General features: G+C 45.2%; 1 protein-coding gene across 1 annotated transcript in view; it reads left to right on the top strand.

Annotated features, from left to right (window-relative positions):
• Positions 1-230: 230 nt before the first annotated feature.
• The window catches only part of CACHD1 (cache domain containing 1), a 95,025-nt gene continuing 76,885 nt past the window's right edge, over positions 231-18,370 (top strand). The window contains exon 1 of the mRNA XM_075287938.1: positions 231-572. Coding sequence (XP_075144039.1) covers positions 399-572 — 174 coding nt within the window. The 5' untranslated portion in view covers positions 231-398. The remainder of the gene's footprint in view (positions 573-18,370) is intronic.

Below are 18,370 nucleotides of genomic sequence, written 5' to 3' on the forward strand. Positions count from 1 at the left end.
CTCTCCCCCTCCTGCCCTCTGTATCTCCCTCTCCTGCCCCCTGTACCCCCCTCCTTCTCCCCCTCCGGCCCCCTGTACCCCCCTCTATGTGCCGGGTGTAGTCCCGTGGTCCCCCGGCAGGGGGCAGTCTTCTCCCCGTTTTCCCTCCGTCCTCCTCCTCAGTGTCGGGCCGTGATTTCCCCGCCTCCTCCCTCCGCCTCAGCTCGCACTTTCTCCGGGACTCCGTCAGATCTGGAGCGTACGAGGTCCCCGGGATCCCCGCTGTGAGTTCCCCGGCAGTAGAGCGCGGTCCCCGGGCCCCCGAGGCTTTGATGCCCTATCCGGGCTCCCGGCCGCCGCCGCTGGGAACTTTGGGCTGAGAGCGCTGAGAAGTTTGGAGCAGCCCCGGAGCTCGGAGGATGGGGCCGGGGGGGAGTGCGGCTCGCTGCCTGCTCGTCCTGGGCTCTGTGGCCGCCGTTCTCTGGACACCTGCCCGGACCGAGCCGGACGTCTCCATCCTGGACGAGGCGCAGCTACTGGCCGGACACATGAAGAGACTGGCGGACGAGGAGCTGGGGGTGCGAACCATGCAGGTGAGCGGGGGTGCGACAGGGTGTGCATGGGGGGACAGCACTATATGTGGGGGGTACAACAGGGGGTGTATGGGGAGGGACAGCAGGGGGAGTATGGGGGGACAGCAGGGGGTGCATGGGGGGACAACACTATATGTGGGGGGTACAACAGGGGGTGTATGGGGAGGGACAGCAGGGGGAGTATGGGGGGACAGCGGGGGTGCATGGGGGGACAGCACTATATGTGGGGGGTACAACGGGGTGTATGGGGAGGGACAGCAGGGGGAGTATGGGGGGACAGCAGGGGGTGTATGGGGGGACAGCACTTTATATGGGGGGCACAGTGTGGGGTATATGGGGGGTACAGCAGGGGATGTATGGGGGGACAGCACTATATATGGGGGGGGCACAGTGCGGGGTATGCAGGGGTACAGTACTGTGTGTATGGGGGCACAGTATGGGGTGTATGAGGGGCACAGCACAGGGTATACCAGGGGTACAATATGAGGTATATGGAGGGCTCATCATGTAGTGTATGTAAAAGGGGCACAGTATATAGGGGGTACACTGGCATTGTATTGTGGGTGCATTTTCTTCTTTATAGTATATGGGTGAGCAGTGCACAGGGTGTATGGGGTGCACAAGATGGGTATTTTGGGTGTATATGAAGGGTGTGCAGAGTACAGTATATAGGAATGCACAAGAGTGTATATTTTGCTGTATATGAAGGGTGCACAGACTGTTAGGGGGTGCAGAGCACAGGGTGGGGGGTTCACTTTGGGTGCAGGTGGAGCTGTAGGATATACAGTGTGCAGTATCTGATATATTAATACAGTATATACAATGTGTTTTATACTTGTTCCATGGTATCTTCTCCTGAATTTCGGGGGGTTTGTCTCCCCCGTATCTGCTGTGGTTACTTCTGTCTGATCCTGAGCTCTCATTGTGATAATCGCTGCGGCTGTGATACAGACCTGATCGGATACATCCAGTGACGTCTCTGTCCGTCATCCGTGTGACGTGTATCTGATGACACAGGCTGGTGGTCTGCGCTTTATGTCACAGTTGTCGCACTGCTCAGCCTGATTCTAGGGTTAAAGTTGCAGTTTGGTGCAGCTTTGGGTGAAAGTTGTCAGATGGCGCTATAAACTGCAGCCATTTGGGATTGTTGTCACATTACGAGCCGCTGACGAGAGAAAGATCCCCCACCCCAAAAAAAATACACATTTTTGCTGCTTTGTCATTGTGTGATGCTATACAGTTTAGTCACATCTATTTGTTTAATTTGTTATAATGCAGCTGCTGCAGAACCTCTTGCAAATCTTTATGCATTGATCTGTGTTGTATATAGCGAGGCATCAGATGCAGCAGGTATATATAGCCGTATAAGGAAGACTAGACCAATATCTGCACATACTAGACATACTGGGAGTTGTAGTACAGCAGCTGTTGTAGAGCTTCAGATTATACCTGTAGTTGTTTGGGTATTCTGGGGTTTGTAGTGCCACAACAGCTGGTGTGCTACAGGTTAAGACCTAAGGAGCATTTTTGGAGGTTGTAGTGACAGTGCTGAAGGTGCAAGCTGGGGGTTGTAGTGATGGCGCTGCAAGTGCATGCAGGGAGTATTAGTGTCGGTGCTGCAAGTGCATGCAGGTAGTGGTGCTGAAGGTGTTGCAAGTGCATGCAGGGAGTGGGGCTGACGGTGTTGCAAGTGCATGCAGGGAGTATTAGTGTCGGTGTTGCAAGTGCATGCAGGGATTATTAGTGTCTGTGCTGCAAGTGCACGCAAGGAGTATTAGTGTCGGTGCTGACGGTGCTGCAAGTGCATGCAGGGAGTATTAGTGTCGGTGCTGCAAACGCATGCAGGGAGTATTAGTGTCGGTGCTGCAAACGCATGCAGGGAGTATTAGTGTCGGTGTTGCAAACGCATGCAGGGAGTATTAGTGTCGGTGTTGCAAGTGCATGCAGGGAGTATTAGTGTCGGTGTTGCAAGTGCATGCAGGGAGTATTAGTGTCGGTGCTGCAAGTGCATGCAGGGAGTATTACTGTCTGTGCTGCAAGTGCATGCAGGGAATATTCGTGTCGGTGCTGCAAGTGCATGCAGGGAGTAGTGCTGACGGTGCTGCAAGCGCATGCAGGGAGTGGTAGTGTCGGTGCTGCAAGTGCATGCAGGGAGTGGTAGTGTCGGTGCTGCAAGCGCATGCAGGGAGTGGTAGTGACTGTGCTGCAAGCGCATGCAGGGAGTGGTAGTGATGGCGCTGCAAGTGCATGCAGGGAGTATTACTGTCTGTGCTGCAAGTGCATGCAGGGAATATTCGTGACGGTGCTGCAAGTGCATGCAGGGAGTATTGGTGTCGGAGCTGCAAGTGCATGCAGGGAGTATTAGTGACGGTGCTGCAAGTGCATGCAGGGAGTATTGGTGTCGGAGCTGCAAGTGCATGCAGGGAGTATTAGTGACGGTGCTGCAAGTGCATGCAGGGAGTATTGGTGTCGGAGCTGCAAGCTCATGCAGGGAGTATTAGTGACGGTGCTGCAAGTGCATGCAGGGAGTATTAGTGTCGGAGCTGCAAGTGCATGCAGGGAGTATTGGTGTCGGAGCTGCAAGTGCATGCAGGGAGTATTAGTGACGGTGCTGCAAGTGCATGCAGGGAGTGGTGGTGAAGAATCACACATAGCAGTTGCCAAAGAATTCTGTAACAGTTGTAAACCACAGATTGTGCTGGGAGTTGTAGTGCCTGTAGTTGCCTTGGTCGGTGTTATCACCCGTATACAGTCGTCCCCTGCTTGTGCCATCTGCCATCTTATACATCAGCACTTTGTGATTCTCGCTTTTTTTTTATATTCCTCCTTTTGTCCATAGATACGATTTGTGATTTTGAAAATTGGATAAAAATAAACCCGGTGCACCGTCGCCCCCTCCCCCATGGCTGAGCTTAGTATTCCGCTCTGGATCCAGGTTACATGACGCTTTTGGGCTGCACTTGTCTGACCTGATGAAATATTCTGTTTCTTTCCTGCATCTGCTCCACATTACACTTTATCTGTAACACATCGCACGAGGCGGATAGGGATGGAAGTGAAAGAGATTTAGAGATCAATGGCGAGCGCGGCAGCCAAGGCTTCTTAGCGGGGAGATAACCTTGGATATTCACATTTAGCATTCTAGCCTGTGGTTTCTGCAGCCGCCGGTTACTTTATAATATACTTATGCATCATGTATATACCTATAGTGCCAGTACCTGGAGGCCAAGCATGCGCCGCATCGACGTCATTATCCCTGCTATGTATTAGCCAATGGCTGTGTGTATACATATACAACCTGCCCCTCTGCCGCCATCTTGAGTGGGGGGGGGGTGTCTACATGTCATTGAGGTGTATGCGTGGACTCATTGCTATAAGATCACTTCATCAGATCGGATACACTTTTATGGTTTTTTCATTGGATTTAGTATTTTTTTCCAGTCATGATTGTGATTTCGGAATGTCTTAGGGGTGTCTTGGTGGATTATTAAGGATCCTCTGCACCTTATTTAGAGTCTTTGTCTAGTTGTTCCCTCCTATCAGATGGTTTTGGTGTTTCCTTTGATCTGGTAAAGGAAGAATTTACTCCCAGTGACAGATAAGAAGATCGCCTGATAGTGCGGCCCTTGTTTTATGGGTTAGAAAGTCAGAAATGTGCAGGGCTGGGATACAGCAAACATACATTACCCGAGTCTGTCTCTGTGTATATGATAGCTAGCTCTTTATTTTCTCACTCTCTCTCTTCTCTGTCTCATCTCTGCATCTCTCTTCTCCTCTACTCTGTGTCTCTTCTCCTCTACTCTGTGTCTCTTCTCCTCTGCTCTCTGTGTCTCTTCTCCTCTACTCTGTGTCTCTTCTCCTCTGCTCTCTGTGTCTCTTCTCCTCTGCTCTCTGTCTCTCTTCTCCTCTGCTCTCTGTCTCTCTTCTCCTCTGCTCTCTGTCTCTCTTCTCCTCTGCTCTCTGTCTCTCTTCTCCTCTGCTCTCTGTCTCTCTTCTCCTCTGCTCTCTGTCTCTCTTCTCCTCTGCTCTCTGTCTCTCTTCTCCTCTGCTCTCTGTCTCTCTTCTCCTCTGCTCTCTGTCTCTCTTCTCCTCTGCTCTCTCTTCTCCTCTGCTCTTCTTCCCCTTTTCGCTCTCACTTTCTTCTCCCTCTATATTAGATTACTGCTATCTCTTGATGTATCTGATGTCTCTCTTGTTGTATCTTATATCTCTCTATCTTATATCTTTGTATCTGACATGAGATACAGCTATGATGGATATAATATACATACCGTGTGTTCTCGTTGATCTTTACACACACAATACCTAAGATCTGTGGACTTGCAGCCATCTGGCCAGTAATTTGCAGTCAGTGTAATATTCAGTATTCCGGCTATCGGTGTCTAATATGACATAATATCCAGCACTCGGTGTCTGCCGTTCTTCCCTGCCTTGGCAGCCATAATCTTATTTGCTCAAGGTATAAAATAAAAGTAACATAAAGGAGCTGTATACCCATGTCTATCTGTGCAGTATGTCTGTCTGTATATCTGGGCAGTACATCGCCAGTTTCAGCAGTATATTCCTGTCTGTATATATCTTCAGTATCTGTATCTCTGTGTCTATCTGTATATATGTTCAGTATCTCTGTGTCTATCTGTATATAACACTGAAGTCAATTAAGTTTTAAAGGCTTTGGAGATTAGCAGTTCTGCATTTCTAAGCAGCCGGCAGGGGGTCGCCCCCAAATGGCCTTTTATCTTTGAAAGTGGTCAGCTCTCCTGCCTCTTCACACCCCCTTGTGCTGACCACCCCCCTGCAATCTGCCTTTGTCCAGCAAACAAAAATCCCCCCCCCTTGTCTTTTTGTCTGTCGTATAGGTGGAATTAAACTGAATGGGGAGGGGGAATGTTTATAAGGAATGTTTTGGATATTTTGTAACCTGAAACTGATGGTTTATCCAATTATGATATTTGTAAATATTTATGTAGAACCGTCTGCTACAATGTAACATGTAACGTAAACAGAACCCTCTGATACAATGTAACAAACCCTCTGATACAATGTAACATGTCAAGTAAACAGAACCCTCTGATACAATGTAACATGTAACGTAAACAGAACCCTCTGATACAATGTAACATGTTCATATTATTAAATATAGAAGCTTCAGATACAATGTAATGTGTAGAAATTAGTAATTAGTAAATATACAGAACCCTTTGATACAAATGTAACACTTTTTGTTTCAATCCCTCACCATGTGCAGGATCTCTGCTCACTGTCATTGAATGGAAATATTCTTGTCTACAATGAATCACAATTGTTGACTGTCCTCCTCTTCCAGCCACATTAAAGGGGCCGGTCCCGCTCTACTATGGGGGCAGCCATCTTGTTTGCCGCAGCAGTAGTTTCACCAGTTTGGAGCCATTGTATTTCCCAGTTTGCAGGGATGGCTTTGTGTAAATGTCTTTGATGGTTATGGAAATGGAGCAGATAAACTGACAATACGAGTTTATCCGGTGACATGTCATGTTGATATTACACTTACCGCACAGAAGTGCCCTTAGGGTATTTATACAGCTCTGTAAGACTCATTCATGAGGCAAAAACATAGCCCTCAATGGTGTAGTGCTAAATTCAGTGCCCTGGATTGACTGGGCTTTTGACTGTGACCCTGTTCGGGGGTACATCAGTCTCCGGTTTTAGGGTTTGACAGACCAGGTAGTTGCCTAGGGTCTCTATCTTGTAAGGTGCCCTCTAGAAGTGGATCCTTTGAAGCAACTAAGGAGTAGCGCATGGAAGTGTTCACTGCCCCCGACCACCAGGGGGCAGTGATTGTACCAGAATCAGATGTCTGACCACTGGGGGCCGCTGAGCAGCGCACCACTCATCATCGTGTTCATGTAGTGGGGTGTTCGGCTTGGCTCCCATTTTGGAGTGGTCCACTTCCATCAAGCTTATCACCGTTTTATCACTTCCTTTAAGAACTTTATCACAGTATTTTGGCTTTGTATGGCGGTATTATTTGGACACAGGATTTCCATTTTATATTTGGGCACATATTGGGCGGTATTATGTGGCCCTGACTATTATTATTTAAGCATTGTATAGCGTTCTTACTTGGACACTTATTGGCTGTATTGTCTAAGCATTGTTTGGCGGTATTTTACATGGCATGATAAAATTTACACGTGTCTGTTGCTTACAGTCTGAAATTTTTATATATTGTCTGTGTCGAGCGCGGGGGCCTTGCTTGTCATCGTGGGCCAGAAATTCTGTAAAATTTTTGTTATAAATATGGTCAAGTCAATGAGCCCATTTAATTCTTTTTTTGGGGGCTAAATCCACAACGGTGTGCGATATTTCCCAAGAATCTACTGCAAATTCTGCATGGGTTTCCTTCACGTTCTGCTTCAGATTTGCAGCCTGCTAAGTTGGAAGGTGTCAAATCCGCAGAGGAAATCGACATGATGCAAATGTTAAAATTCACGCAGAAAAATTGCAAAATCTTATCCACGGATTGTTCCTGCACAAATTGGCATCTTTCTGTCCTGTGTGGATTTGCCCCTAGTTTGACAGGTCTGCAGTTTCTTTTGGAAGGGCTTGTCTGTAGCTCTAGGCCCTGACTTCATGATAGTAGACTCTCCCTAGAAAAAAAAAATACCGTCTGCCTCCGCAGCAGACACCGGGCACATTGTGAGTCACATAATGGCCTGGCATCTCTGGATAGGAATGGTTTTGGCCCGGCCGTGTCCCGGGGCAGTTCCTTGTGCAGATTCTCATCATTATATTAATAAATCCAGCGCGATTCCTGCTCGCGAGTCCTCGTGTGTGCAAGGCGATTGTCTGCTGGGCTCGCTCCAAACACAACACCCTCCGGAGGGACTCTGTGAAAGCAATAGACTGTTGCCGAATTTTTTTTTTTTCTGTTTAATTCCACTTGGACATTTTTAGTTTCATGTAACAAATAAAAAAAATAAAAATTTTTTTTTTTTTTTGAATGGGCTCCAAGTGGGAAAGTCAGTTCAAACGAGCGGTGCTTAGGAGACGGAATTAGAATTTTTAATTAGGCTTTTGAGCCGCGTCTTCAAAGTATGAGACATCATTAGTGATGTAAGTCGGGCTGCATTAGCCAAGAGTGACATTTTCACTTCAAACGCTCGCGTGCAGCTGTCCTGCGTAGATAAAAGTTGCGCCAGCGCGCTGCGGCAAGGTGGATTGGCGGGTAATTAGCTGTCCTCCTTCACTCACGGCTGCATTCTGCCGACTCCTCGCAGAAATCATAGCTAGTCAGGGTGAATTATTAACAGCCGAAAATCCAAATATGTCAGAGTCATTTTGTCTCTTAAGCTGCGCTGGGACTGATAAGCTGACGGCTTAGAAACCGGCGCTGACGGAAGCGACTAAACGGTTGTAACCGTTGTTGGGGGGCAATAAAAGTATGACTTTACAAGTCCTATATTGAGAGGTGCCCATTAAGGTGCCCATGGGACAAGGGGCTGCCTGGCGCTGCTCATCTCCAGCAAAGGATTGTCTGATCGGGAGATACTAGAACAGGTAGGCCGACATGAGACGATAAAAGATGGCGGCACACACAGTCCCTATGTTTAGCAGTATGTACCAGTTACCTGTCAGATATTGGTTGCCCCAACAGACCTTTACCAACTCCAACTCTTTGCATAGTCGCCACTCTGCCGATTTCAGAGCCGTTGGAAGTTTTTCTCTAGCCCCCACCGTTCCCGAGCAGTCATTTACTTTATGCGCCCAATATACTGTGTAGGCTTATTGTCAGGTGGGCCGTCCTCAGTTAAAGCAGATGGTCTAGGACCGCCCACCTGACAACAGAGATCCTAAATAGCATGTTGGGTGCTGAAACTACTGCAATGATTTCTTGGGAACCGAGGGGGCTAGAGAAAAATTTCCAATGGCTCTTGAATCGGTGTAGAGGCGGATATTCAAGGATGCAAAGAGTTGGGATTGATGGAGACGTGAAAGGTCCCCTTTAAGATGAGTGCTATCAGGACTCCATCATGACTGTTTCGGCTTTCCCTGAGCAGGAATTCCCCCATTTCCAACTAAAGTCTCCCGTCCATTCTCAGGATTGGTCGGACCCCCATATACAATCTCCTAGCACTATGCCACCGCTTGGTAAGACTGGAGTCACCCTTTATCACCAAAAGGATAATGCCCTCCAGCAATGAGCATGACATTCCGGCTCATGGACCCCCAGCCAATGTTCTCATCCTACTGGTCTCCAACATCGAGGAGGTAGAACCCCCCTTTATGCAAAGTCTCCCTTTGCCTTTCAATTGATTTCAGTGGAGTACAGCTTTAAGATTTTTTTTTTTTCATTTTTAGGGAAATCCAGGATACAAGGATCCCCTTCTACGCTAACAGAGCCCCTCGCAAATTCACAGGGGGGCAAAAATATCTTAAACAGACATGTAATGAAAGCCATGAGCTGCGGAAAAGGCTAAACATGGCCGACAGCACATTCTCCAGTGTGAAAGACAAATGTCATCCAGATGTTTTATCATCTTGGATTAAGTTTCCGTCACTGGTAATTATACCTGATTCGCCGGCCTTGGTGGGGGTCTGGTTGTTCTCACCGCTTTAGCGCAATGATTAAAGTGCTCGTCTACCCGAAGCCTCACCCGCTGCAATCACATGGAATGGCGACCACACGAGAGCCCGAGGCCGCGCTTACGCATGAAGGTTTTACCCTGGGATAGTCTCTATCTGATTGTATTGTGCGCCCTGTAGGAGCCTTACGTGTTTTTTTGCAGGAAAAAAACATTCCAAAAACAGCCCCACATCTTTCTACTGGTTGTGTGTGGTATTACAGTTCTGCCCCATACATTACAGTGGCACTGAAGTGCTGTAGGGGACACAACCTGTAGACAAATGTGGTGCTGTTTTTTGGAAGAAAGCAGCCATTTTTTCCCCCTCATTCTTAAAAAATCCATTGCAAACAAAATGGTCATTTCAGGTGAGAAGCAGTCGGTTGCATAAATATTCACGCCCTCAGTCATTGCATCTTAGTCGGCTCATGTATACTTATAGTGGTCACTGACGTGGCCTTGTAAATAAACCAGAAGTGTTTGCCATAGATCGGGATAGACATGCAAGATTTCAGATTTTGCTATCTGAGTGGTATTGTAAAATTTCAACATTTGTACAATGTGCATAAAGTTTCAAAAAGTTTCACGTTTGAAATTGAACAATTCCACGCAAGTGTATGGCAGACTTCAACATTTTTGCAAATTTATTTTACAATTCCTTACAAGTATTTTGCAATGTCTGTCGTACCCGATGTTGTAAAACTGTCAGTGTTTATGATATACTTGCATGGAATTCTAAAATCTCAAACATTGCAATACACTTGAATTGCAAAATTTTGCAAATTTTGACAGCAAATTTCTAAATCATGTTATTTAAAAAAAAAAATCAGATCCGCTCTGTGTTTTCATTTCTGTATAAACCCAGTTTTCTGACACTCCAGAATTGTGCAACATGGAGGAGAGGGACGTTTCATAACACAGATATGCCGTAGGGCCTGTAACCCAGCTTTACCAGGATCGGATACCACTAAGTAACATCGCTGTAGAACAAGTGGAAGACCCAGAGACTTATTCATTACAAGGAGATGCATAGAAGGCCTCTACATTTTCAGAAAGGTATCCAGCTTCTGCCTAGCCCCCTCCTCCGCAGTCAGTAGATACCATGAGCCGGTTTGCCCTGAATCCCACCCCCCTACCCCCATTGAATATGTGTGCACTTTATTAGGTTGCGTTTAATAGGCACGCTGTCCAAATGAAAGAATGCTTTGTTGCAGTGAAAGAGCGGAGGAGCCATTGTGCGGCGCTGGAGCTCTCACTTGTGTGTGACGAGGGGGACGTATACGTTTCAGGCCTGAATGGAGGATAATGGTGGGAGCTGGGCTGGTTGTGGGGGCAGAAGAGGCGACTGGGGAATGCACACAACATTGTTATTGGCCGCTATACAAGAGCTCCACATTTGTTAACAGTTTTTATTCTCTGCACCACCAGCTGAGGCTTTGCATAAGCAAGCAGGTCGGTGACGTTCTCCGGAGCTCCTCACCCAGTGGGCGACCAGACGGGCCAACTTTTTTCTTTCACAGTTGTAAAAAGAAAAGGGTCAACCCCACAAAAAAGAAAAGAAAGGTTTCGCCGCTTACAAGTTCTTGCCATCTCTGGGAAAGCTGGGTATGGTGCAAAGTGTTGTGCATTGCAGGCCCACTGGCAGTGATGTAGCCTTACATGCTGGATATCTGTATACGCTATATGAGAACGACAACCCGCAAGTGGCAGCAAATGAAAGCTACATTTATTGAGAGATGTTTCTGCAAATGGGTTTGTTTCTTTAGCAAACACATGGATTTATACAAACCCCATTCAGGACAGTGTAATGGATGCAAAAATTTTGAAGCAAAATTTGCAATTTCACCCATCCAAGTTTTGGCTGTGAAACTCCATCCGTGGGTGTGCCGTGTTTGAGGTCCGACCCCCATCATGGGAGATGGAATCCTATCTGTATAGTTACCTACGAGGAGTCCCTGCCAAATACTGACCCATACTGTAATCACTATGGGACAGTATTTTTCAGGCATGGAGCTGCTCCTATCATTGTAGAAGGTGGTAGTCTTTCTTGTATAGTGATCAGACCAGTAAGTCCTGCACTAATGTAATCCAAGTTCCACGGATGAACTTGGTTGTGCAAAACCAGCCTTGACTTGAGGCCACGTCTGCAAATGCAAAATTGCAGAATTTTGTTGTTTTCCCCGAGTTTTTAGCTGCTACTGGTGTGCATTAAGTGAGTGTCCCCATTTCACTTCTGAGAAGGATAAAGCAACATTTGCCGCAGTGGTTCAGGTTACCACCAAAGCTGCAACCTGTATTTGTGTGCAGTCACAGTAGAGAGATTAGATTGTAAGCTCCTTTGGTGAAGGAAAAAATATGAAGATACATCAGCATTAGGAGTATGGCCCTCAAGTCTGTGACCATCAGACTAGATGGTAGACGGCCATAATAATAATAATAATGTATACACCTCTGTCTGTCTCATGATACTATCATACAGCACTTAGAGGGACAGTCCATTCCGCCCGGTCTCGCATCATGAATGTCTCCAGGGCTCAGTTCTGTGTTTACTGGCAGTTACTGGACCATCTGAAAGGTGCAATTACCCGGCTGGCACCTCACGGGAGCGGGTTATTATCTGATGTGCACTACAAAGGCTCCTAGTCATAGAAGTGGAAATGAGTGCAGTCACTGGTGAGGTGTGGTCATAGGAGAATCTGCCCCGGGCACTGAGCGTGATGGAGCTAAAACTAGATGAAATAGCAAACCCTGGATTCAAAGAGCGAAAAATGTTATTTCAAGTCCCCGGTTTTTCTAGGAAGGATTCCAGAGCTGCACTCATGATTTTGCTGGTCACTAGCTACGTACATTACTTATCCTGTACTGATCCTGAGTTATATACTGTATTATACTCCAGAGCTGCGCTCACTATTCTGCTGGTACAGTCACTGTGTACATACATTACATTACTTGCCCTGTATTATACTCCAGAGCTGCGCTCACTATTCTGCTGGTGCAGTCACTGTGTACATACATTACTTATCCTGTATTATACTCCAGAGATGCACTCACTATTCTGCTGGTGCAGTCTCTGTGTACATACATTACATTACTTATCCTGTATTATACAACAGAGCTGCGCTCACTATTCTGCTGGTACAGTCTCTGTGTACATATATTACATTATTTACCCTGTATTATACTCCGGAGCTGCGCTCACTATTCTGCTGGTACAGTCACTGTGTACATACATTACATTACTTATCCTGTATTATACTCCAGAGCTGCGCTCACTATTCTGCTGGTACAGTCACTGTGTACATACATTACATTACTTATCCTGTATTATACTCCAGAGCTGCGCTCACTATTCTGCTGGTACAGTCACTGTGTACATACATTACTTATCCTGTATTATACCCCAGAGCTGCGCTCACTATTCTGCTGGTACAGTCACTGTGTACATACATTACATTACTTATCCTGTATTATACCCCAGAGCTGCGCTCACTATTCTGCTGGTGCAGTCACTGTGTACATACATTACATTACTTATCCTGTATTATACCCCAGAGCTGCGCTCACTATTCTGCTGGTGCAGTCACTGTGTACATACATTACATTACTTATCCTGTATTATACTGCAGAGCTGCGCTCACTATTCTGCTGGTACAGTCACTGTGTACATACATTACATTACTTATCTGGTGTTATACTACAGAGCTACGCTCACTATTCTGCTGGTACAGTCACTGTGTACATACATTACACTACTTATCCTGTATTATACCCCAGAGCCGCGCTCACTATTCTGCTGGTGCAGTCACTGTGTACATACATTACATTACTTATCCTGTATTATACCCCAGAGCTGCGCTCACTATTCTGCTGGTACAGTCACTGTGTACATACATTACATTACTTATCCTGTATTATACCCCAGAGCTGCGCTCACTATTCTGCTGGTACAGTCACTGTGTACATACATTACTTATCCTGTATTATACTCCAGAGCTGCGCTCACTATTCTGCTGGTACAGTCACTGTGTACATACATTACTTATCCTGTATTATACTCCAGAGCTGCGCTCACTATTCTGCTGGTACAGTCACTGTGTACATACATTACTTATCCTGTATTATACTCCAGAGCTGCGCTCACTATTCTGCTGGTACAGTCACTGTGTACATACATTACATTACTTATCCTGTATTATACTCCAGAGCTGCGCTCACTATTCTGCTGGTACAGTCACTGTGTACATACATTACATTACTTATCCTGTATTATACTGCAGAGCTGCGCTCACTATTCTGCTGGTACAGTCACTGTGTACATACATTACATTACTTATCCTGTATTATACTCCAGAGCTGCGCTCACTATTCTGCTGGTACAGTCACTGTGTACATACATTACATTACTTATCCTGTATTATACTCCAGAGCTGCGCTCACTATTCTGCTGGTACAGTCACTGTGTACATACATTACATTACTTATCCTGTATTATACTCCAGAGCTGCGCTCACTATTCTGCTGGTGCAGTCACTGTGTACATACATTACATTACTTATCCTGTATTATACTGCAGAGCTGCGCTCACTATTCTGCTGGTACAGTCACTGTGTACATACATTACATTACTTATCCTGTATTATACTCCAGAGCTGCGCTCACTATACTGCTGGTACAATCACTGTGTACATACATTACATTACTTATCCTGTATTATACTCCAGAGCTGCGCTCACTATTCTGCTGGTACAGTCACTGTGTACATACATTACATTACTTATCCTGTATTATACTCCAGAGCTGCGCTCACTATTCTGCTGGTGCAGTCACTGTGTACATACATTACATTACTTATCCTGTATTATACTCCAGAGCTGCGCTCACTATTCTGCTGGTACAGTCACTGTGTACATACATTACTTATCCTGTATTATACCCCAGAGCTGCGCTCACTATTCTGCTGGTACAGTCACTGTGTACATACATTACATTACTTATCCTGTATTATACCCCAGAGCTGCGCTCACTATTCTGCTGGTGCAGTCACTGTGTACATACATTACATTACTTATCCTGTATTATACCCCAGAGCTGCGCTCACTATTCTGCTGGTGCAGTCACTGTGTACATACATTACATTACTTATCCTGTATTATACTGCAGAGCTGCGCTCACTATTCTGCTGGTACAGTCACTGTGTACATACATTACATTACTTATCTGGTGTTATACTACAGAGCTGCGCTCACTATTCTGCTGGTACAGTCACTGTGTACATACATTACACTACTTATCCTGTATTATACCCCAGAGCCGCGCTCACTATTCTGCTGGTGCAGTCACTGTGTACATACATTACATTACTTATCCTGTATTATACCCCAGAGCTGCGCTCACTATTCTGCTGGTACAGTCACTGTGTACATACATTACATTACTTATCCTGTATTATACCCCAGAGCTGCGCTCACTATTCTGCTGGTACAGTCACTGTGTACATACATTACTTATCCTGTATTATACTCCAGAGCTGCGCTCACTATTCTGCTGGTACAGTCACTGTGTACATACATTACTTATCCTGTATTATACTCCAGAGCTGCGCTCACTATTCTGCTGGTACAGTCACTGTGTACATACATTACATTACTTATCCTGTATTATACTCCAGAGCTGCGCTCACTATTCTGCTGGTACAGTCACTGTGTACATACATTACATTACTTATCCTGTATTATACTCCAGAGCTGCGCTCACTATTCTGCTGGTACAGTCACTGTGTACATACATTACATTACTTATCCTGTATTATACTGCAGAGCTGCGCTCACTATTCTGCTGGTACAGTCACTGTGTACATACATTACATTACTTATCCTGTATTATACTCCAGAGCTGCGCTCACTATTCTGCTGGTACAGTCACTGTGTACATACATTACATTACTTATCCTGTATTATACTCCAGAGCTGCGCTCACTATTCTGCTGGTACAGTCACTGTGTACATACATTACTTATCCTGTATTATACTCCAGAGCTGCGCTCACTATTCTGCTGGTACAGTCACTGTGTACATACATTACTTATCCTGTATTATACTCCAGAGCTGCGCTCACTATTCTGCTGGTACAGTCACTGTGTACATACATTACATTACTTATCCTGTATTATACTCCAGAGCTGCGCTCACTATTCTGCTGGTGCAGTCACTGTGTACATACATTACATTACTTATCCTGTATTATACTGCAGAGCTGCGCTCACTATTCTGCTGGTACAGTCACTGTGTACATACATTACATTACTTATCCTGTATTATACTCCAGAGCTGCGCTCACTATTCTGCTGGTACAATCACTGTGTACATACATTACATTACTTATCCTGTATTATACTCCAGAGCTGCGCTCACTATTCTGCTGGTACAGTCACTGTGTACATACATTACATTACTTATCCTGTATTATACTCCAGAGCTGCGCTCACTATTCTGCTGGTGCAGTCACTGTGTACATACATTACATTACTTATCCTGTATTATACTCCAGAGCTGCGCTCACTATTCTGCTGGTACAGTCACTGTGTACATACATTACTTATCCTGTATTATACCCCAGAGCTGCGCTCACTATTCTGCTGGTACAGTCACTGTGTACATACATTACATTACTTATCCTGTATTATACCCCAGAGCTGCGCTCACTATTCTGCTGGTGCAGTCACTGTGTACATACATTACATTACTTATCCTGTATTATACCCCAGAGCTGCGCTCACTATTCTGCTGGTGCAGTCACTGTGTACATACATTACATTACTTATCCTGTATTATACTGCAGAGCTGCGCTCACTATTCTGCTGGTACAGTCACTGTGTACATACATTACATTACTTATCTGGTGTTATACTACAGAGCTGCGCTCACTATTCTGCTGGTACAGTCACTGTGTACATACATTACACTACTTATCCTGTATTATACCCCAGAGCCGCGCTCACTATTCTGCTGGTGCAGTCACTGTGTACATACATTACATTACTTATCCTGTATTATACCCCAGAGCTGCGCTCACTATTCTGCTGGTACAGTCACTGTGTACATACATTACATTACTTATCCTGTATTATACCCCAGAGCTGCGCTCACTATTCTGCTGGTACAGTCACTGTGTACATACATTACTTATCCTGTATTATACTCCAGAGCTGCGCTCACTATTCTGCTGGTACAGTCACTGTGTACATACATTACTTATCCTGTATTATACTCCAGAGCTGCGCTCACTATTCTGCTGGTACAGTCACTGTGTACATACATTACATTACTTATCCTGTATTATACTCCAGAGCTGCGCTCACTATTCTGCTGGTACAGTCACTGTGTACATACATTACATTACTTATCCTGTATTATACTGCAGAGCTGCGCTCACTATTCTGCTGGTACAGTCACTGTGTACATACATTACATTACTTATCCTGTATTATACTCCAGAGCTGCGCTCACTATTCTGCTGGTACAGTCACTGTGTACATACATTACATTACTTATCCTGTATTATACTCCAGAGCTGCGCTCACTATTCTGCTGGTACAGTCACTGTGTACATACATTACTTATCCTGTATTATACTCCAGAGCTGCGCTCACTATTCTGCTGGTACAGTCACTGTGTACATACATTACTTATCCTGTATTATACTCCAGAGCTGCGCTCACTATTCTGCTGGTACAGTCACTGTGTACATACATTACATTACTTATCCTGTATTATACTCCAGAGCTGCGCTCACTATTCTGCTGGTGCAGTCACTGTGTACATACATTACATTACTTATCCTGTATTATACTGCAGAGCTGCGCTCACTATTCTGCTGGTACAGTCACTGTGTACATACATTACATTACTTATCCTGTATTATACTCCAGAGCTGCGCTCACTATTCTGCTGGTACAATCACTGTGTACATACATTACATTACTTATCCTGTATTATACTCCAGAGCTGCGCTCACTATTCTGCTGGTACAGTCACTGTGTACATACATTACATTACTTATCCTGTATTATACTCCAGAGCTGCGCTCACTATTCTGCTGGTACAGTCACTGTGTACATACATTACATTACTTATCCTGTATTATACCCCAGAGCTGCGCTCACTATTCTGCTGGTACAGTCACTGTGTACATACATTACATTACTTATCCTGTATTATACTCCAGAGCTGCGCTCACTATTCTGCTGGTACAGTCACTGTGTACATACATTACTTATCCTGTATTATACTCCAGAGCTGCGCTCACTATTCTGCTGGTACAGTCACTGTGTACATACATTACATTACTTATCCTGTATTATACTCCAGAGCTGCGCTCACTATTCTGCTGGTACAGTCACTGTGTACATACATTACATTACTTATCCTGTATTATACTGCAGAGCTGCGCTCACTATTCTGCTGGTACAGTCACTGTGTACATACATTACATTACTTATCCTGTATTATACCCCAGAGCTGTGCTCACTATTCTGCTGGTGCAGTCACTGTGTACATACATTACATTACTTATCCTGTATTATACTCCAGAGCTGCGCTCACTATTCTGCTGGTGCAGTCACTGTGTACATACATTACATTACTTATCCTGTATTATACTCCAGAGCTGCGCTCACTATTCTGCTGGTACAGTCACTGTGTACATACATTACTTATCCTGTATTATACCCCAGAGCTGCGCTCACTATTCTGCTGGTACAGTCACTGTGTACATACATTACATTACTTATCCTGTATTATACCCCAGAGCCGCGCTCACTATTCTGCTGGTGCAGTCACTGTGTACATACATTACATTACTTATCCTGTATTATACTGCAGAGCTCCGCTCACTATTCTGCTGGTACAGTCACTGTGTACATACATTACATTACTTATCTGGTGTTATACTACAGAGCTGCGCTCACTATTCTGCTGGTACAGTCACTGTGTACATACATTACACTACTTATCCTGTATTATACCCCAGAGCCGCGCTCACTATTCTGCTGGTGCCGTCACTGTGTACATACATTACATTACTTATCCTGTATTATACCCCAGAGCTGCGCTCACTATTCTGCTGGTACAGTCACTGTGTACATACATTACATTACTTATCCTGTATTATACCCCAGAGCTGCGCTCACTATTCTGC

The sequence above is a fragment of the Leptodactylus fuscus genome, chromosome 9, assembly GCF_031893055.1.
Source record: "Leptodactylus fuscus isolate aLepFus1 chromosome 9, aLepFus1.hap2, whole genome shotgun sequence".
NCBI lineage: Eukaryota > Metazoa > Chordata > Amphibia > Anura > Leptodactylidae > Leptodactylus > Leptodactylus fuscus.